The following is a 22473-nucleotide window of genomic DNA, read 5'->3' as shown; positions in this document are numbered from 1 at the left end:
TTGAACTTTGTGGTGGGCAAGGTTGTATTATAATGTTAAAAGGTTGGGCAAGGGGCTGGAGAGATGGATCAGTGGTTAAGAGCACCGCCTGCTTTTCCAAAGGTCCTAGAGTTCAGTTCCCAGCAACCACATGGTGGCTCACACAACCATCTGTAACGTAATCTAATGCCCAAATAAATCTTTAAAAAAAAAAAAAAAGGTTGGGCAAGCCTGGCTCTAGACTGAAGGTGGCCAACGCCTATAAGAAACCCAGGAGGCCTCAGGGAGTCATAGTCCAAGGGCAGAAGCTTCCTCAGTCAGGTCTTCCACCTGCCATCAGAGGAGTCACTTCCTTTGTTGGGTCTGTTACTGCGAAGGTTTTAGCCAAAGGACCCTAGAGGTGAGTGACCTTTTGGTTTGAAGCAGCCACATCTCAGGAGAGGGACATGCAGTGTTGGGACAGGTGTGTGACTAGAGCCGTCCAGGTGTGCAGTGATGGGGACAGGTGTGTGACTAGAGCTGCCCGGGTGTGCAGGTGACACAGACACTTGTCACTCACTGTTCTCTGGGTTTCTGCTCCATGGCTGCCAAGTCTGATGCCCTAAGGACACAGGACAGCACAGTGCTGCGATGGGAGCAGCTAGGCAGATTTCACACACATGGGTTCTTCTTGACTGTGAGGGTGGTGGTACGGGAAAGCGGGGGCATGTGATACACGGGCAGCTAGCTCTCTGGGGAGAAAAACAAAAGCCCTGATATGAAGTGTGTGCTGTTTCCCATCTCATAAATGTTGCTGCCACTGTCCACTCCACCACATGACACCTGGACTAGGAGTGGGCTGCAATAGCACCATCGTGGTCAAATACCAAGCACCCTCAGGCGTTCGAATACGCTGGCGCCAAGGGAGTAGGAGAAACGTGTTCAGCTCCGTGTTTGGAACAGCAGCAGCAGTCACTGTGCCTCCATCAGACAGACCAGACCGTATGTTCCTTATCATGTATGTCTAATGCCGATTAGCATGTGTAGAAGCATGCGGGTGACAGAAGGTATGTTGTTTCAATTCTTCCACAGAGCAATTTGAAAACACGTAGCAAAAATTTCTAAAGTCAGGTAAAAGTCAGTTAGTCAGTTAGTCAGTCAGTCAGTCAGTCAGTCAGTCTGTCTGTCTGTCTGTCTGTCTCTCTCTCTCTCTCAATGTGTTAAAACTGGCAACAACTCATTTTTTTCAAGATAAAAGTTATGCTTAAGATACCTAGTTTTCTTATGTTATATCTTCAAAGAATATTTAATGGCCTTAAATCTCAGACAGCAAATTAAAGGGCAAACAAAAACACCATAACTTGGTAGGGCGTGCCTTTGATCCCTGCACTCCAGAAGGCAGAGGCAAGTGGATCGCTGAGTTCGAGGCCAGCCTGGCCTACAGAGCAAGTTTCAGGACAGCCAAGGCTACACAGGGAAATCCTGTCTCCAAAAACCAACCAACCAACCAACCAACAACAACAACAACAACAACAAGATTGTAACTTCATTAAAAACAAACAAAAGCCTCTTAAGTGTAGAAGCCGGGTGTGGTGTCTTGCACCTTAAAATTCCAGAACTCTGGAAGCAGGGCAAGGCAGAACTCCGAGCTCCAGACCAGCCTGCTCTGTACCCAGCAGTCAGGACTGCGAGAGTGAGCCACACCCCTTCCCCCTGCACTCCTTGCCCGGTGCTAATTCTGCCCCCCCCCCCCAATATTTTCCTGTATTTGACACATTTTTAATAAACCCTTGGGGGGTGAGGTATGTTATCTAGGACAAACCTAATCATCGATTGAATGACTGGTTAATGAATAGGTTGAGCCCTCCCCTTTGTCACATCTGTTTCTGGCTTTCTCAGGTCTCACGTAAAATGAATGGCCATGCACTCGCTTTCCTGGGCCTCTTATTGCGAAATCTCGGAAGTTTTAAGGTTTCCTTCTGCAACGGAGGCCCAGGTTGGCTTTGCAGGCGGAGCTAGCCGAGGCCGCCTATTCCAGGACCGCAACCAGGTCAGCACCTTGCAGAGCAGGAGCTTCGCCTTTCTCGCTGCAGTGCCGCCCGCTTTCCATCTGCAAAGAGCCTTCGTCACCCTTGAGTTTCCATCATCGCGTGGGAAGACATTGGCCACTCACCTGCAGATTGCAAACCCCCGCTCTCAGGAGTGTTTTCCTAAGTGTACCGGTTTAGACTCCTACGCCCCACTAAGAACAAGGACGGGAGGAAATTTGCAAACCGTTTTAGAGAACTCTGGCTTTCAAATACAATTAAAAAGGTATTATTTTGCGCAAGGCAACATTAAAATTCAAGATTTGACCTTGACATGCGAGCTATGACTCTTTTCAACGAGGGAGGCCTTGTAACTGTGGAGAGGGGGAGAAATAATAAAATAAAAAATAAACTCGCACGTATCGAGCCAGCCAGGAGTCGAACCTAGAATCTTCTGATCCGTAGTCAGACGCGTTATCCATTGCGCCACTGGCCCGGTGCTGGCAGCGTCTCCTCCGCGAGGACTGATCTCCGGTTACGTAGCGTCAACAGGCTCGCCGCCCCTAGCGCTACCTTCCGGTCGGTTCTCTGAGCGCCCCCGCCGGGCGCAGGGCTACGGGGACTCCGCCTTTCTCCGCAGCGCGTTGCACCAATGCGCGGAGACGACGTCACGGCGTGCCCCGGGCCTGCTCCAACCCGCGCGCGCGGGAGGCGAGCCTCGCACGGCCCGGCGGGCGCACTGGTTTGTCCCCCTCCGGCTCCCGTGCTCTCCCGAGAGGCGGTCCCGGGAGCGGGGGACGGGGTTGGACCAGGCTCCGAGGCTACCGCAGCTGGAGAGCGGCCGCGCCGGAGCCGAGGTGGCGTCGGGGTGCGCTGCGGGTGGAGCGAAGCGGAAGGTGGAGGAGGAGCTGGTGCGCGATGGCGGCGGCGGCGGCGGCGGCGGCCTACGAGCAGCTGAAGCTGTGAGTCCCGCGGGCTGCGGCGCTGGCAGGGAAGGGCCGGGCGAGCGGGCGGCGAGGCTCGGCCGCAACGGAGGCCCGGGGTCCTGCAGCCGCGCCCTCCGCCGGGCCGGAGCCCGCAGCCGGCTCTCCCGGTGCGGCCTTCCGCCGGCACAGCAAACCTTTCTTGCTTTCTTGCTTTCTGGGCCTGGGGAGCCGCTCTGACGAGTCCTCCTTAGGGTGCAGCAGACATTCAGTCAGTCGCCCCCAAGGGCGGGTTGAGTTTACTGTGCTTATTTCATCAGACTGCGTTGACAGCTAGAGGCTCGCCTCTAGTTTTGACACAGCAAAATTGACTTTTTAATTTTTTTTTTTAAGTAAAGCCAGGTGTTTGAAGATTTGAGACCCAGCCTCTGGTTGTTTAGCGGTGCATAAAATAGACATTTATAAGCTCTTGGCTCGCCCCGGTTTTAAGGTTGGGGGGCTCTATTCCTCTTGCTGTCACTTAACCCCCAGCACCTGCACCCTTTCTTGTCGGTGAACAACTTCGCGTTAATCGCTTTAATAATTTACCTCGAGGTTGAAAGTCACGGACCACAGCCTGGGAAATGCCTTTAGTAGCAGAAGCAAATAGAACTTTCTAAGACCTAAGTTAAAATAATCCTGTTACTTAGACATAGGCAGCCTAACTCGTTTGCAGAGAAACAAATGTAGTTCGGGTGTTCCTTCTGAGTAACTGTAAAGTACGAAGACTTCTTGGCACGGAATTAGAAGGGCGGCCATCTACACAAAGTGCTGTGTTTTTCTTCTTCGGTTCACTCATTGCGCCTCTTCCTCTTGCTGCACTTCTCTTTGGAAACCTCACCTGCGTTTCTTCTTTTAGACAATTCTCCTTTGCAAAGTGAGCAGTCAGGTCATCGGTGACAGTTGAAGCAAAATGTGTTGGACTTTGTTGGGCCAGAGTCGCTTGTACTTTACTGGCAAACTAGGTTGCCGTCCACCTGATAGCTGTTGAATGTGATCCTACGCTAGGTCTCAGGTGTGTTTGAGAAGCCTGCGTGAGGCAGTGCCGCCTTCGGTTACAGGACGCCGGTGAGTTTTCCTGCCACGAAGAATGACCGAGATGGATAACCTCAGAATTAGGAAGAAGAAGAAGAAGATGATGATGATGATGATGATTTTTTGGTTTTTCAAGACAGGTTTTTCTGTGTAGCCTTGGCTGTCCTAGACTCACTTTGTGGACTAGGCTGGCCTTGAACTCACAGCGATCCGCCTGGCTCTAGGAAGATCATTTTTGGGCTGCCCAGGCGCTAGGTCTCACCAGTCCATACCTCAGTGCACTTAAGAGAGAAGGGAAGTTCATCCTTTCCTGCTGGGAACGATGGTTTTGTACTGAAGTATAAACTATGAAGCTGGAGTTATATGGAAGTCGCTGTCCGTCTTCAGGTTTTACATGTTTCTGTAAATGTGAAGATAAAACTTCCTTGCAAATTTTTCTTTAGCAAGTGGTTTGTGAGTTAGAATCTGTTATCACCCCTTGAGTAAAAAATACTGTTTTAGAGATACTTGTGGGTTGACTTAGTTGCTGACCTATCTCAGAATGGTGGGACAGAGTAGCCAGTTTCTAAAAATGCCTAAAAAGCTATATGAAAAGTCACCTTTAATCCCTCGGCCCGGGAGGCAGAGGCAGGTGGATCTTTGGGTTGGAGGCCAGCCTGGTCTATAGAGTGAATTCCAGGACAGCCAGGGCTACACTGAGCTTGAAGGAAAAAAAAAAGAAAAGAAGAAAGAAAGTTACTTTACTATAGGTGCATTGGTACATAACTTATCTAAATACTGAAGTGCTTTGGTATTAATTAGTAACCTTTTGTACATTATGTCATACGTTTTCTTCAGTTGGTCTCCGCCTTGTTAAAGCTCTCCTAGCCGTGCTCTGTCCATCCTCTACAATTTCCACTTCCATTTTATTAACCTACACAATGACGGCCACAATTTTAGCCACCTGAATTCTAATTTCTTTATAATCTTCTAACTTTACTTCAGGTTAGCCGTTCTAAGGTTTGCTGCTCCTTGTCTATCTTCAATCTTGGGTTTATTTTTAACCTCTGCTAGAGCACTTTCTTCGCCTCTCCTGTCTACGAGCGGGTCACATCTGCAGTAGAGAAGAGAGCTCTCAGGCAGTTCAGTCAGAGCAGACATGGATTAACTTCCTAAACTTTCTACCAGCTTTGTGTCCTTCAGGTTTTGGATGTTTCTATAAATGTGAAGGTAAAACTTCATTGCAAGTTTTTCTTTAGCAAGGGGTTTGGGTGTTAGAATCTGTTTTTACCCCAGATTATCAACCCAGCGAGGCTATTCAGTCTCTGTGAATAGTTTTTTTTGTTTTTGGAAATATGAGTGTATATTCTTTGTAAGGTGAGTCTGTAGGTAAAGTCCTGAAGGAAGCTGGTAGATACCTTCTCTGACAACATTGTTTCTCTTCCTTGAGCTCCCATATGGATTTTGAAGCTAGAAGTGAGGATTTATTGTCATGGGGCTTGGGCACCAAATATTCATGCAATTTAAGCACTCTGTTTACTCTCTCATCCACAAGAGGACTGAAGCTGGGGCAACCAATCCACTCCCTCTGCCATTAAGAATCGTCCCGCATACTTTGTGTCTCTAACAAGGCTGAATGGCTCTAATACGGGATCAATACCTTAATGCTGATTTCTTCTCTAATCCTCTTCAGTGCTTATCAAGAACCTTTGAAGAGCATCTACTCCATGAATCTCCTGAGTAAACGACATTTTCAGTGTAGACTACCTGAGGTAGAGCAGAGCCGGGCAGTTCACCGTGTGTCCTTTGGAAGCAGCAGAGGCTTAAGCCCCTTGGTGTATATGTTGTCAGTGCCTCTGTGACGTCATAGGCTGATACGTTGTCTGCTCTCACTGAGGAATGTCACACGGAGTCCTGGTCACATGAGTCACACACTAGGCATGGCAGAGTAAACCTTGAAACCCAGCTGGCCAAGAGTCCAGCCATCTTTCCATTACACTGCATCACTCAAATGACCTTTTCTTTTCTCGCTGGTCTGTGGACAGCCAAGTGGAAAACTGCTACTTGTTAAGTGAAAATAGCTCACACATGCATACGGGCTTTTCATATAGAAAACAGAATTTAGGTTGTTTTGTTGTTTTAAAAGACAAAGTCCTACTGTATAGCCCAGGCTGGCCTTTAACTCATGATTTTCCTGCCTCACCATTTCAGGTGCTAGGATTATAGATATTGGTCAACATGCCTAGCTTCTTAGGCTACATGTATAAGCATGAATAATGTCAGACGCAATAAGTCTGAAGTTGCAAAACATAGAAAAATGCATTATTGGATAATATTAAAGCCACTCTGTACCACCCTTTTTCTCTTTGAGTGTCAGCCAAAACCAAAGTAAGGCAAAGAACGCTTTCAGGTTTGTCTAGTCTTTATTGTCTACAGCTTCTCACTTGAGAACCGTCCTGTCAGGGCACACCAAAAACAAACAAAAACAAAACAAAAAACGTGCTAGGTAAGTTTATGATTGTATATCAGGCCACATGTAGATCACACGCTGAACATGCTTGTTAGATATTGATTATGTCTGTCTGTCCAACCAGAGACATGTTAATTCTTTTAGGGTTTCTGAGGAAGTATGCTGCTACAGTTTTATGGCACAATAGTCATGTTTCTGTGCAAATAATATATTTTAAAAAGTTGATTAACCTATTATTTTTTCAAGACAGGGTTTCTCTATGTAGCCTTGGCTATCCTGGACTAACTTTGTAGACCAGGCTGGCCTCGAACTCACAGCGATCCATTAACCTATTCTTTAAAAAGATTTATGAGTACTCTATGTATACCTGCAGGCCAGAAGAGGGCATCGGATCCCAGTGTAGATGGCTGTGAGCCACCTGTGGCTGCTGGGAATTGAAGTCAGGACCTCTGAAAGAGCAGACAGTGGTCTTGGCTGCTGAGCCATCTCTCCAGTCCAAATAGTAATTTTTAGTTGTGGTAACATACTTTAAAAATGTACCATCTTAATTATCTTTATGCATTCAATTCTTCCAAAACTACAACTCTGTACCCATTAAATGACTCTGTACTCTTCCCTCCTACCCTGGCAACCATCGTTCTCCGATTCCTTTGTGTTCAACTAGTCATTCTAGGAGCCTCATTTAAGTGGGCCCAGTACTTTGTCTCTTGTGACTGGTTTATTTCCTTCCTATAAGGCTTCAAAGTTCAACCATCTTGTAGCAAGTGTCAGATTCTTTTTTTTCAAGGCTGACTAACATACCATCAGTGGTGGATAGTCTTATATTGCACTGCAGTGGGAGCACAGCCTGAGCTGCATCCTTAGACAAGTTTCATCATTCTTGATATAGGAATTTGCTTCTATCAGACCAAATGATGCAGCTATTACACCCATACCCGTAGGACGTCTGCTGTTGTACATGTAACCCGTAGCTAACCAGAATGCCATGCAGTGTGCCCGTGTGGCAGGTGCCTGTGACCCCCGTAGCTAACCAGAACGCCATGCAGTGTGCCCGTGTGGCAGGTGCCTGTGACCCCCGTAGCTAACCAGAACGCCATGCAGTGTGCCCGTGTGGCAGGTGCCTGTGACCCCCGTAGCTAACCAGAATGTCATGCGGTGTGCCCGTGTGGCAGGTGCCTGTGACCCCCGTAGCTAACCAGAACGCCATGCAGTGTGCCCGTGTGGCAGGTGCCTGTGACCCCCGTAGCTAACCAGAACGCCATGCGGTGGTGCCCGTGTGGCAGGTGCCTGTGACCCCCGTAGCTAACCAGAACGCCATGAGGTGTGCCCGTGTGGCAGGTGCCTGTGACCCCCGTAGCTAACCAGAATGCCATGCAGTGTGCCCGTGTGGCAGGTGCCTGTGACCCCCGTAGCTAACCAGAACGCCATGAGGTGTGCCCGTGTGGCAGGTGCCTGTGACCCCCCGTAGCTAACCAGAATGTCATGCGGTGTGCCCGTGTGGCAGGTGCCTGTGACCCCCGTAGCTAACCAGAACGCCATGCGGTGTGCCCGTGTGGCAGGTGCCTGTGACCCCCCGTAGCTAACCAGAATGCCATGCAGTGTGCCCGTGTGGCAGGTGCCTGTGACCCCCCGTAGCTAACCAGAACGCCATGCGGTGTGCCCGTGTGGCAGGTGCCTGTGACCCCCCGTAGCTAACCAGAACGCCATGCGGTGGTGCCCGTGTGGCAGGTGCCTGTGACCCCCGTAGCTAACCAGAACGCCATGAGGTGTGCCCGTGTGGCAGGTGCCTGTGACCCCCGTAGCTAACCAGAATGCCATGCAGTGTGCCCGTGTGGCAGGTGCCTGTGACCCCCGTAGCTAACCAGAACGCCATGAGGTGTGCCCGTGTGGCAGGTGCCTGTGACCCCCCGTAGCTAACCAGAATGTCATGCGGTGTGCCCGTGTGGCAGGTGCCTGTGACCCCCGTAGCTAACCAGAACGCCATGCGGTGTGCCCGTGTGGCAGGTGCCTGTGACCCCCCGTAGCTAACCAGAATGCCATGCAGTGTGCCCGTGTGGCAGGTGCCTGTGACCCCCGTAGCTAACCAGAACGCCATGCGGTGTGCCCGTGTGGCAGGTGCCTGTGACCCCCGTAGCTAACCAGAACGTCATGCGGTGTGCCCGTGTGGCAGGTGCCTGTGACCCCCGTAGCTAACCAGAACGCCATGCGGTGTGCCCGTGTGGCAGGTGCCTGTGACCCCCGTAGCTAACCAGAACGCCATGCGGTGTGCCCGTGTGGCAGGTGCCTGTGACCCCCGTAGCTAACCAGAACGCCATGCGGTGTGCCCGTGTGGCAGGTGCCTGTGACCCCCCGTAGCTAACCAGAATGTCATGCGGTGTGCCCGTGTGGCAGGTGCCTGTGACCCCCGTAGCTAACCAGAACGCCATGCGGTGTGCCCGTGTGGCAGGTGCCTGTGACCCCCCGTAGCTAACCAGAATGTCATGCGGTGTGCCCGTGTGGCAGGTGCTTGTGACCCCCGTAGCTAACCAGAACGCCATGCAGTGTGCCCGTGTGGCAGGTGCTTGTGACCCCGGGAGCAGGGAGGAGGAGGCACAAGTACCAGTCATTCACGGCCAGCCTTAGTTACCCACGCTGAGGGTTATGTGGTGTGTGACTGCAGCACAATACACCCTGTCTATCCACTGATGGGCATTCAGGCTGCTTCTATCTACTAGCTACTGTGACTTTAGCCATTTTAAATGTGGCAATTTTTCTTTTAGTTTTTGTTTTTTTGAAACAGGGTGTCTCTGTGTCACCTTGCCTGTCTTAGACTCACTCTGTAGACCAGAATGACCTCGAATTCAGAGATCTGCCTGGCTCTGCCTCCCTAGTGCTGGGATTAAAGGTGTGCACTACCACAAAACAAAAAAACAAAAACAAAAAAAGACTTTGCAATGAAGACTTTTTTTAAAATCAATTTTTGATCATAAAAATTTTGACATTGTAATATTTCTACTTAAGAACTTAGTAATCAAGGATTTGTTTTTAATTATTGAAAAACTCTCACTGTAAGTTAAGTTTACAGTCTTGTCTATGTTGAGTGACACTGTAGCTAGGTGTCTTGAGATACATGTGGGCCACAGATGCGGTAGAGTCTTTGTCTTGGTTTCCTCGAAGTCTGTTAGTTCTGTGTATTTGTTAGTTGAGAGTGCAGTATAACCAGTTGATAGGTTAACTTTGAAAAATCCCTGCAGAATGTGGCTGCAGTTGTACTTTATTAAAATTAAAGTTCTCATCAGAGAAATTCTCTCTTCTTAAATAAAGTTTGAAATTTGACCTGTCAGAAAATAGAGGCACCAAGAGGAAGAGAGGAAGATAGGCAGAGGAAGGGAAGGGAAGAGGAAAGAAAGAAGGAAAAGAAAAGAGAGTGCTGTTTCAGATCTGAAGGCCACTGTTGGCTTCGTCCTAAGTGTCCTAGAAGCCTACTTTAATTCACAGTTGGATTTCTGAGGATATTAAGTGGTCATTGTTATGTTACTAGTATTTTCTTGGCTAGGAGAAGAAATAATGTTTAAAATCATTTTCACTAAGCTAATGGAAGCATCCAGTCAGGCCTCACAGAGGAGCACAATGCTGTGGTCACTGGCTACACGCTCCCTCCCTGAAGAACTGAACGTTCACTGTCTTCTCGCACGAGGAGACCAAGGCACATAGGTTAAGGCTGATGCCTTGTCTGCAGGGAGTGGTGGCTGCTGGTGAAGATTTAAAAGGAAATAGCAGTAAAACCTTGCATGGTAGCAAACGTTGCATCACAGAGAATATTTACTCAGTTATTTTTGACTATGAGTACTTGATTTTTAAAAAAATCCCATCAGCTTTTGAAATGAAGTTTAGGGAACATAAAACTTTACAGAACAAAATTCACGACATAAGGCAGCTATATTTGAGATCATGTTAAGGCCAGTTAGTGGTTGGTAGGGGACGAGCAACAGGAAAGAGGACAGCGCTGTGCTTCTGTGACTAGCAGGGTTCTAAGTTGTGGTTCCTGCCCTTAGACTGCCAGTCAGCTGACGTCACTGTTCACGTTTTCAGTCCAAGCCTAGAATAGCATTTTTACTTAAGCCAACTTTTATTGATAACTTTTCACTTGATTGAAGTCCAACAGCCATGAGAGAGACTGTGGCACTGGAACTTTGCCTCCTCTCCTGTAGTGGCATAGATCACGGCTCTCCCTTCAATTTTGTGCAAGTTCTCAACGCTTGAGTTCTCCTGAGCTCTAGGACCTGCATGGTGAAGGAGAGAATGCCCTCCCACCGACTGGCCTCTGGGCTCCGCGTGCTCACCACGGCATACACGTGCACCCACACACTCCCCACGGCATACACGTGCACCCACACACTCCCCACGGCATACATGTGCACCCACACACTCCCCATGGCATACATGTGCACCCACACACTCCCCACGGCATACACGTGCACCCACACACTCCCCATGGCATACATGTGCACCCACACGCTCACCACGGCATACACGTGCACATTCACGCTCCCCACGGCATACACATGCGCTCACACAATCAATAAATATTTTTTAAAAAATACATGCTTAAAGTTTCTGATATTTGTAAAACTATGAGTTGAAAAATGTTTCTTGGAAATATACAGGTTTCTATTGGTAAAAGTTCTATCCAGATAACTTGGAAGATGGTATTTGGGGCTTTTCAGTAAAAGTTTACTGTTAATGAGAATAGGACAGTTAAAATGTGAGGTATAGGTAATTTTCCCTTTAGAAATATCATTATTGTAGTAATTATACATAAAATAAAACCATTTAAGCACAATTGGGGATATATTAAATTAAAGCATTAATTGAATAACTTTTTTGGTCTTATGTTAGGAGTCCTATAAAGAAGATGTGCAGTTTGTCGCCTGTGTAAAGAGTGTCACTGTGGGGCTTACCTTGGTTCAGTAGGTGAAGTGCTTTCTGTACAAGAGTGAGGACATGGGTTCAGATCCCAGGAGCCCATGGAAAGCCAAGCAGGTGTTTGCCTGTAATGCCAGTGTGCTTCAGCGGAATGGACAGCCGAGACAGGAGAATCTCCGGGAGCTCACAGACCCGCTGGCTGCCATCTGCAGTGGCAGCAGCAGGAAACCCTGTCCTAAACACGGTGGCAATCCAGGATGACATTGAGGTTGTCCTCTAGCTACACTTGGATGCTGTGGCACAGGTGCAACCTCACAAAAGATTTTTAGAAGCTGTAGTGAGTATAAAAGGCCCCTCTTGCTCCTGGAGGATCACGAATTCACTGTACATCGTACTGTGTCAGAGCAAAAGTCAGCTTCCCCGTGAGCCAGCCTTGGTTGCCACAGGCGTGCTCCTGGGACTCTCCTGCTCTGTGAGGTGGAGGTGAGCATGGCCGTCCCGAGGCTTAGTTCAGAACATGGCTGTGTTTTCCTTGTGCCCAGCAGATTTTATATACTGTTTCACTTAATCGTTAAACAACGTTGGTATCACCAATTTCCCCAACCCACCTATATTTTCCCTGGTTTTGCTTTAGGATTTCTTGCTTTGTTTTCTATTAGATATAGATATATTTATTGACTATTGATACTTAGTTCCTATGACCAATGGCACATATTGTAAAGTATACAGTTCAGTAAACATTGAGAGTTTTTATACTATCACTGCTGGTGTTAGCATACAGGACACATCCACCACACCACAGAATTTTCTTGTGTACACAATCTCCCACTTTTCTCCCTTCTCAGCCCAAGTTAAACACACATGTACTATCCTGATGGGACCTGACTGTGGCACTCTGGGCAGTTCCTCAGTGGATAGGAGCGCATTCACTGAATGTTTGTGCAAGACTGTTCGTGGCACCTTCATTACTAATAACCCCAAAGCCAAGCCGGGTCAAATACCTATCAACGAGGGAATGAAGAAATGGTGATGTGTCCATTCAGTGGGAATATACCTGGTAATTAACGGGAGTGAACTGCTAAATACTGACATTTGAAACAGACCTGCCTTCTTGGCTGTATAGTAGTTGGCTTGATATTAGTTTTCATGCCTTGTTTCTTAAAACGAAGGAACCTATTCTAATATTAACCATTTAGGCACTATTAACCAATAAATGGATGTTAGTTGTATTTGAATAATCGAGGATTGGCTATTTCTCAGAAAACTCACATAGTAAACACAATAATTCTGCTACAAGGCATGTTTCTGTAACACCAGGTAACAGTCTAGGTAAATAGAAAATGAGGCAGTGATGGCTGTGTTGATTTGTGTGAGATTGTTCATAGACAACGCGAGGCAGAATTATGGGAGTAGAAAAGCTAAGTGGGAAGAGAAGGGAAAGTCTGAAGTCTGGGCATCAACAGTAAAGATTAGTGGGGACTTTCGTGGGTGTGTGTGTCTGAGGAGGAGCCTTGAACTCCAGCTGTAGTGGCAGCAGCCTCTCTTCTCCAGTTAAGCTCTGCTCTGTCTGCACTGTTGGCCCACTTTTCTCCTTGCTGTTTGTTAATTCTGTACACTCCCTGAGTTAGCCTGTGGTAGCCATGCTGAGTTGCTTGGCAGACCTGTCCAGGTGATCTCTTGATAAACCAACTGTTTTGTTGTTGTTGACCAGACTTTGGGTATAAAGTTGTGTACCAAAGTGGGTTGCCATTTTCTGTCCCTTCTATTTTACTTTATTGTTGTCTTTTTTATTAAATGAAAGTTTTCAGGAAGATACATAATATATCAACCAGCAATCTCTGGCCTGCCCCCCTCCCCACGTTTTTAACAAAAAGCAAATGTTTAAGTAATTTATTTAAAACAATTTAGTGTTTTTAGCTAAGGTTAATCTGTTCTTGTTATGTATTTTTTAAAAAATTAGGCCTGGTGGTGGTGGTGCACACCTTTAATCCTAGCACTCGGGAGGCAGAGGCAGGTGCTCTCATTGAGTTGGAGGCCAGCCTGGTCTACAGATTGAGTTCCAAGACAGCCAAGGCTACATGGAGCAATCCTGTCTTGGAGGAAAGGAAAGGAAAAAAAAAAAAAAAAAAGAATTAGTCCTGGGGATGAAACTCAGAGCCTTGCAAGGCAAGTACTTGTCCAACTGAACTATATCCCTAGCCCTTTATTTACTAAGTGCCACACCTGTAATCCCAGCACTCGGAAGGCAGAGGCAGGTGGATCTCTGTGAGTTCTAGGCCAGCCTGGTCTACAGAGTGAGTCCAGGACAGCCAGGGCTACTGAGTACCAAAACCTGGCTTATTTAATGCATTCTGTGGCCGGATTTTTGGCTACTTTAGTGGGCTTTTTTTCTTACCTCCCTTCAGCACTCCTGTTCCTTCCTACACCCAGCACTGGGTAGGAGGGAAAGAGGGTGCTGACCCTCAGGCTGCGCCTGCTGGCCAGGAGCACTGAGTTCCCTGGGGAGTTGGTCCTTGTCACAGGGCATCTCCAACCAGCAGCCCCCGCCACTGCTGGCACCTCGCTTGAGGCTCTGGCATTGTCCCCAAATTCCCAAGGTAAACTATCTGCAGCTTCAAAATCACACCCCTGCCCCAGCATGAGCTGCCGTGGACAGTGTGAGGCAGCCCCATATCCCACACTTGGGACTAAAACAAAAACGTTCTCATAATAGTTCTACGTTTTTAAAGAAACCAAAAATTCTCACTATGCATGTTATACTTGTGATGATTCCCTTATTTTAAGGAGATTGAGAAGAGCTGGGGGAAAAAAAAGAACTCCTTGCCTGGGGTCCCACAGCACATGGCCTGGCTCTGTGTTACAATGTTGTATCACTTTTTCTATGATGCTGAATGTAATACATTTGAGGAGACTGTTATTTTAAGCAATTGATGTCTTTATAACAAATTAAAATCTTAACAGCATTAAATACACAAGTGGAAAGAATTGCAGTAAATCCATAAGGGTAATGAACTTAACAGTACCATCTGTGTAGAAGTAGGAAGCTATACTGCATTAAAACGCTAATATAGTAATTTTCAAGTCCTGATTTTATTTGACTTATTTATGCCTGCTGATTTCTTCTTAGGCACATTACACCTGAAAAGTTCTATGTGGAAGCTTGTGACGATGGAGCAGACGACGTGCTCACCATTGACCGAGTGTCCACGGAGGTCAGCCTTGCAGGTGGGTATGGCTAGTCTCAGGGTATCCCCGAGAGAGTCAGTGCTGTGATCACAGATATTGGAGCTGTCAGTGGTGTGCCATTGTGAGGCTCCTTGGGTGCCTTCTTATTAGAAAGCGTAAGTTTTGCTACCTCAGTTAATTTAGGGGGAGGTGATTCTGAGAAAGGGTTTTGTTGTGTAGTCCATGCTGTCCTAGAATTCATTATGTAGCTTAGGCTGATCCATAACTCTGGATCCTCCTGTGTCTACTTCCTGGTCGTTATTCTCCGACGACAAAATGAGCCCATTCAAGGCAATTAAAGCACACAAAGGCAGGGTATCGGGGGCAGCTCTAAGCTGGGGGCAGCTCTAAGCCGCCCAAGGAACTTGCACACAGAGAGATTCGGAGAGAGGGAGGGAACCAGAATGTCTGGTTTATTTAGTGAAGAGCCTCTGGGGGAGAGGAAGCCAGCCCTGGGCTGGAAAGTTCAGGTAGGGACTGAAGGATGCTGGGAGACGCTGGGGGCCAGGTCCGCTGAGTTACATAGGCACCTCAGCCATTTCTCTAGGGCCTGAGTCCAGCTCCTCCCAAGTGCTGAGATTATAGGCGTTTGTTACCGTGTCTAGGCCAGAGCTATTTCCATTTACTTCTCTGTCCTCTGATAGGGTTTGGTTCCCCTGTCTGAACTCATTTCCGTTTCCTTCTCTGTCTTCTGATAGGATTTGGTTCCCGTGACTGAACTAGAGCTAACATTTGAGTGAGTGGGAAGATGTTTTTGCTTTAAGTGTCAAGAGCATTCACAGCTGCCTTTGTTTTTGTTCAAAACTAACATATATTTCAACAGTTGCTACAGTTTTATTGCTACTGTGCTCTGGTCAATAAATCTTACTGTTCATCCAGGAGTATGTTTGAGTTTGTTAAAAGGTTTAGTAACTATGAGGACACTTTTAACATGAAAAAATAGGATGTACTTCACGGGCTAAAATGTGTAATCATTGCAAGCATGCTTCTTTTTATCAGTGCTTCCCTTGGGTGTGAAAAATATTTCCATCAGTTCTGTGTATGGAACCATCTGAGTTCTGAAGAAATGTAATTTTAAAAAAAGATTTATTTATTTATTATTATGTATACAGTGTTTTGCCTGCGTGTACACCTGCAGGCCAGAAGAGGGCATCAGATCACATTATACATGGCTGTGAGCCACCATGTGGTTGCTGGGAATTGAACTCAGGACCTCTGTGCCCTTAACTGCTGAGCCATCTCTCTAGCCCCAAATGTTTTAATGACAAAGCAATGTACCAGGTAATAAATAACACATTTGAATTTCTTATTTCATTTGTTAATCACCAAGTAATAGCACATTAGAATTTCATATTTCTTTGGTTTAGTACCAGGATATTCACATTAGAATGTTATATTTCATTGATTTAAAATTTTCAGTTCATTTTCACTCAGTTATCCTTTTTATTTTAAGAAAAATCCTTGAAAGTGTACTTTTTTCTTTTCCTCTTTCTTTCTTTCTTTCTTTCTTTTTTTTTTTTTTTTTTTGATACAAGGCTTCTCTATGTAGCCCTGGCTGTTCTAGAACTTGCTCAATAGACCAGGCTGGCCTCAAACTCAGAAAGATCCTCCTGAGTGCTGAGATTAAAGGTGTATACCATCACCACCTGGCTGAAGGTATATACTCTTTTAATCCTAGCACTTGGGTGGCAAGGCAGGCCGATCTCTGTGAATTTCAAGGTCAGCCTGGTCTCGATAACAAGTTCCAGGCCAGCCAGGATTATATATTGACACCCTATCTGAAGGAAAAGAAAATATCTGAATAACCAGAGTAGGTATTTAGTAAATATTGTTTGAGTAGGTAAAGTAAAATATAAAAATATTTTCAGTAGATTAATAAGATGAAAGAAAAACATAACAACTTGTCATATATATGGGTGACAGGTTATTTCTCTAAACACCTTAGGTAGTTTTTCTTTGACAGATGCCATTAGAGTTGTTTTAGGTTGATAATTAACATGTTCTGTGGTCTCTTGATGGTTTCACAGTAACTGGTTAGTTTTAACTATTATAATGTACTTTTAGAGATGTATTATATCACTCAACACTATTATTTATTCATGAGTGAGCTAGTGCTTTCTAAGTGTTTTAGTAAAGTATATTCTCAGTTATTTTTGGACTAGCAATGACTTTACTTATAGGTAGAGATTGCAGCTCCATTTTAGTAGACTGAAATGTTCATGATCAGGACAGATTTTACGTTAAGGTAATGATGGTACCAAGTCCTTGATGAAGTGGAATACTTGGATACAAAGTCGGTGATAGTGAGAGCCTCGCTCGTTAGCTGTTTCTCAGCCAGTTTCTCTCTTCCATTAGGAGTAAAAACTGTGGTCATAGAAAATAGGTTATTTTTTCTACCATGAAAACTAATATATATTCCAACAATTGCTACAGTTTTATTGCTACTGCGCTCTGGTCAATAAATCGTATTGTTCATCCAGGAGTACGTTTGAGTCTGTTAAATAATCTCAATATATTCAGGACAAAAATACCCTCTAGGATATTTCTGTTAAATCAACTGAATTATTGAGGACAGACATAAATGGATCTTGACCGTTTTTGGTATTTTAGATAGAATTAGCTATTTAGAAGAAGATCTTTACTTTTAAGGACCAAAACTTGAGTTTACAATACTGAGATTCAGGTTGATAATAAGTTGAAAGAAAACTGAAGCTTAATAAAATAAAGGCCTTGGCAACATAAGTTTGGAGAAGCTGTGCTCGCTTTTACTGTCAGTTGCTCAGAGCTCTGTTCTGTGTGACATGTGAGAGGTGAATAGTGCTGTTTGAATTTGAATCAAGAAAACAAGCTTGCTTGATCTGGAATTCTCGCACCTGCCTTTGTGGCTTTGTTTTCTAAATAAGAGTGCCACAAAGTGTGTTTGTGAAACATTGCCTGAAAACCCAACAATTCTGAAATGTATTTTCTGGGATACAATTTTATTGGTAATGGATATCATTGATAAAAATCAAAGTTAGTATGTAATCTTCTTGCCTACCTATGCACACTGGTGTGAGGCACAAGAGGAAGAAGCTTCTTTCTCAGACAAGGATGTTTTGGTTTTGTATTCTGCTCGTGGTATGTGAAGGTGAGACTCTTGTTTCAGATCCTTACTTCTGCTTACTCTTAAAGGGATGGATAGGATCTAGTCTCTGGCAACATTAGAAATCACCCACAATTTACCTCATAAAGAAACTGATACTTAGCAGGGAGTGGTGGTGCACGCCTTTAATCCCAGCACTTGGGAGGCAGAGGCAGGTGGATCGAGATGTGAGTTCGAGGCCAGCCTCGTCTACAAAGTGAGTCTAGGACAGCCAAAGCTACACAGAGAAACCTTGTCTCGAAAAACAAAACAAACAAACAAACAAAAAAAAAAAAAAGAAAAGAAAAAAACTGATACGTGGGACTGGAGAGATGGCTCAGCGGTTAAGAGCACATGGTGGCTCACAACCATCTGTAATGGGATCTGATGCTCTCTTCTGTCATGCAAACACACCTGCAAGTAGACTACTCATGTGCATAAATTATGTAAATAATAAATATTAAAAAAAAGAAACTGAAGCTTGTTGCCTGCAAAACCATCTTTTAATATCATGTGGACTTATTTATATTCTGTAAAAATGGAGGTCGGACAATTAAAAAAGTGCTAGTTTATTTTTAGAGTAAATTGTGCAATTTTATTTACTTGAAGTTATTTAAACTACATTTTTATTTTGCTGGTGAGCTCTTCTCTTGTTTTCTTCTTTTTTAAGTCAAAAAAGATGTCCCCCCTTCAGCTGTTACAAGACCAATATTTGGGATACTGGGCACAATCCATCTGGTGGCAGGTAAGAGAAAAAACCCAAGATGGCAAAGAAGGTAATTACGTTAATAACAGTAGCTAATGAGAAAAAGTGATCTTCCTGTCATTCTCTAGGTAGATCTCTAGGTCACGTATTTGTCCTTAGTTTCTAAAAATAATAATAATCTCTAAGCAGTTAAATTTATCATCCTGAGTATTTTTTTTCTTCTTCTTCTGAAGTTTTGTTTTGTTTTGATTTTGGTTTTGTTTTCCTAGACAGGGTTTCTCTGTGTAGCCCTGGCTGTCCTGGACTCACTTTGTAGACCAGGCTGCCCTCGAACTCACAGTGATTCACCTGCCTCTGCCTCCCGAGTGCTGGGATTAAAGGCGTGTGCCTCCACGCCTAGCCCAAAGTATTCTTTTTAAAAGGAAGATTTTTTGTTTGATTTTACTCCAACTAGAGTTGAAAGCATATAAATTTTCATAAATTCTGAGAGCATTTAATTTTAGTTAATTAGCTTGATTGATTGATTGAGATAGGGTTTCTCTGTAGAGTCCTAGCTGTCCTGAAGTTGCTAAGTAGATCAGGCAGATCTGGAACTCACAGAGATCCTCCTACCTCTGCCTCCTAGTGCCCATTTAAAAATTTTAATTCATTGATTTATCAGAATATTCTATACTTTCAACTTTCTATGAGATGTGATACTTGGGCTGAGTTATTAAGCTATTTGTCTGTTTGAGATGTGGTCTGTAGCTATAGCTAGGTTTGAGCTGTATGTTCAAGGCTGGCCTTCAACGCACTGTCCTGCCTCTGCCTCCCAAGTGCTGGGCTTATAGACATGGACAAGAAAGTGGATTTTCATTTTATTGAACTTTTAAAAAGCCTTTGTTTTGTTTTTATTTCAGTGGCAATGCTAGATGCTGTTATAAAAAATTTCAATTTATTTTATGTTTTTATTTATTTATTTTTTTGCCATTCACAATCTAGTGATCAAGGTATACAAGTGATAAGATACTGTAGCACAGTGTGACAGCTTCTAGGAAAGATTTATATACAGTGAAGCCTCTAGGCAGGGCAGTTGGCAGTAGAACACTGAGTAGACAGAGTGTTTGTCTGTCATGTGCACGGTTCCAGCTTCTGTCCTTGGTGTCACAAGAGAAACGGTGAGGGAACCGTGTTTAATGATCAGGGAAGGGTGCTGGACAGGGTAAAGATCGGTGCGTGGTGATGGGCGGTCAGGTGCTCGCCTAACCGCTGCTCCTCCGTGGGCTCACGGTGTCTAGTTAGGTGCACGACTGCCCCAGCGCACCTGTCACCATTTAGACAGGCATGGGGTTCAGAGGGGGTTCCCCTGCACCGGCCAGATCTTGTGATTTCTGGTGTTTCAGGGCACAATCCTGAACATAATCCTGCATGCCTTGAGAATGACCAGTATTTCCTGTCTCTGCTCTCCCAGCTAAGATAAATAATTCAGTTATCAAAAGGTTTGCTTTTATCTTGAGAAAAAAAAGTTACCCTTTTAATAGGTTTTTTTCTAAATAATATATTAATCTTTATAGTCATGCATTTAAGAGTGCTTTTTTAAAAATGGGCTTTTACTGGAGTAGCTCAATGCAGTGTCATTTTGCCAGGCTTTAAAGTTTACAAATAAAAGCTATTACTTTGTGTTTTCTGTTTGTTGTTTTTTTATGTTGTTTTTGTGATATGTTAGGACTCAAACCCACGACCTCACACATGCTGAGCACAGCTCTATCACTGACCTTTCCTTTTGAAGTCCCACAGTCAATAACATTATTAGAAGGCCAGCTTTCAGCACTGTTGACATTTTTACTTCCTTATTACATTTCATACAATTTTTTTTAAATCACACTACACTAACTACTACTGATCTTAATCCCCAGCCCTGTTCTTTTTTTTTTTTTTTTAATTTATGTTTGACTTTTTTTCCCCAGGTAATTATCTTGTTGTCATTACCAAAAAGATGAAAGTGGGTGAATTTTTTAATCATGCAATCTGGAAAGCCACAGATTTCGATGTTCTTTCTTATAAGAAGACAATGCTGCACTTAACTGATATTCAGGTAAGACTTTAGAAGCCGTCACTAATGCAGAACTCAGCAGTGCCGCGCAGTGGGGTAAAATGTAGGCAGGCTTCTCATAAGCCTAATACTAAGCAACTTGTAAATGATGTGCTCTGCTACCTTTCCACCTGTCCATAAAACCACCTTCTAAGGGGCTGGGTATCGTGGCTCAGTGCTTAAGAGCACTGACTGCTCCTCCAGACAGGACCCAGGTTCAATTCCCAGCACCCACATGGCAGCTCACAACTAACCCCAAATCCAGGGGATCTGATGCCATCCCATAGACATACATGTAGGCAAAACACTAACGCACATTAAAAAAAATAATTTAAAAGATGTTTTTAAAGTTTATATATTTTGTTGGGTTTTATTTTTGAATATTGAGAAATTAGAAATTATAAAGTTCTTACAGAGAAAGAAGGACAGATAGAAGGGGTAGTGCTGGCCTTTAATCTCAGCACTGTGGAGGCAGAGGCAGGCGGGTCTCATGAGTTCGAGGCCAGCGTGGTGTAGAGAGGGAGTTCCAGGACAGCTAGGGCTACACAGAGAAATCCAGTCTTCAAAAACAAAAACAAGAAAGAAAGAAAAAAAAAAAAAAAAAAGAAAGAAAGAAAAAGAAAAAGGGAAAAAAGAAAAAACTTAATATTACCTTTAGCTGAGTATTTGCTATAGAAAAATAAAATACTAGCTATGTTTGAAATTGTTTTTCATTTCTTTTTTCTTCTAAAAGAACGTTCTTTTCACTGTTCACATGGGACAAAGAGAGGGTGTGTGTTTGTGCACAGAACACGTGACCTTTTCACATAGTGCCCTCTTTGCTCATTTTCTTTGTCCAGAGACTTCAGGCACCTGCTCTCGTTAGCACTAGATCCCTAACAACATAGTGAATGTTAGTGACCAAAGTATATTAACTGTACAGATGAAAGTCAAACAGGCACAATGATAACCCTAAAAGTGCTTTGAAACTGGACATAAGAACGGAGCTGTGGAGCAGCTTGCCTGTGGGAACACAGCAGTCCTCAGTCAGTCTCCGTTCTGAGCACAGAGCTGCCAGCGTAAGCACGTGGCCGTCAGAGAAAGGAAGAGAAGCGATGTTAAACTGCCACAGGTGTTGTATGACATTCACTGTGCGAAGGATAAAATGCCAAAAACTCATTTGGACTTAGAAAAGTTTGTAACATTTACCAGTGTCACAGTAGTTATGCCCAATGGCAAATTATGTGACCCGGGGCAGTGAGCAGGCACAGTTCAGGTTTCTCGATAAATTTTTTACAAAGTAAAATGTTTTTAATTTTCATGTTTCTGATAGTGTTAATTATAATGTACCCACTATTGGGTATAGCGGCACACACTTGCAGGTCCAGGGTTTAGAGAGACTGAGGCAGGAGGATCAAGACTTGAGGCTCAGCTGAGCTGTAAAAGGACTCTACCTAATCAGACACATGGATAAATGCATGCGTTAAACACAGTGCTAACACTAATTCGTTCATTTTTAACTTACACTAAGAACATCCTCCCCTGTGGTTTTTCGAGGCAGGGTTTCTCTGTGTATCTCTGGCTGTCCCGGAACTCACTCTGTAGACCAGGCTGGCCTCACCGTTTCTCTCTGCCTCCTGAGTTCAGTGATGAAAGGTGTGCACCACCCTTGACTGGCTTATGGTTTTTTGGTTTGTTTTTGTTTTTGTGTATGAATGTTTTGCCTGCATGCATGTCTGTGCATCACATTGTGCCTGGTGGCTGCAGAGGTCAGAAGAGTCCCTTGGTTCTAGAGTCACGGATGATTGTGAGCCACCATGTAGGTGCTGGGAACTGGACCCCAGTCCTCTGGAAGAGCAGTCACTGCTCTTAATCACTGAGCCTTCTCTTCATCTCCAACAACATTTTAAATATTTTCATAAATCCCTTAAAACATTATAGAACAATCAGTTTTTACAGTGGCTTATATAAAATAATTTATGTCACTAAGGTTAAGATAGCATGGTCACTTTTTGCACCGTTACAAAGTGAAGAC

At 44.7% G+C, this 22473-nt stretch overlaps 1 protein-coding gene across 1 annotated transcript in view; it reads left to right on the top strand.

Annotated features, from left to right (window-relative positions):
* The first annotated feature begins 2678 nt into the window (after nt 1-2678).
* The window catches only part of SACM1L (SAC1 like phosphatidylinositide phosphatase), a 54862-nt gene continuing 35067 nt past the window's right edge, over nt 2679-22473 (top strand). Inside the window, exons 1-3 of the mRNA XM_084752820.1 lie at nt 2679-2947; nt 14464-14561; nt 18353-18427. Of these exons, the coding sequence (XP_084608946.1) occupies nt 14487-14561; nt 18353-18427 (150 nt within the window). The 5' untranslated portion in view covers nt 2679-2947; nt 14464-14486. The remainder of the gene's footprint in view (nt 2948-14463; nt 14562-18352; nt 18428-22473) is intronic.

The sequence above is a fragment of the Acomys minous genome, assembly GCF_964271855.1.
Source record: "Acomys minous genome assembly, chromosome: 13".
NCBI classification, from domain to species: Eukaryota; Metazoa; Chordata; class Mammalia; order Rodentia; family Muridae; genus Acomys; species Acomys minous.
This window is presented reverse-complemented; position numbering and strand designations above follow the sequence as displayed.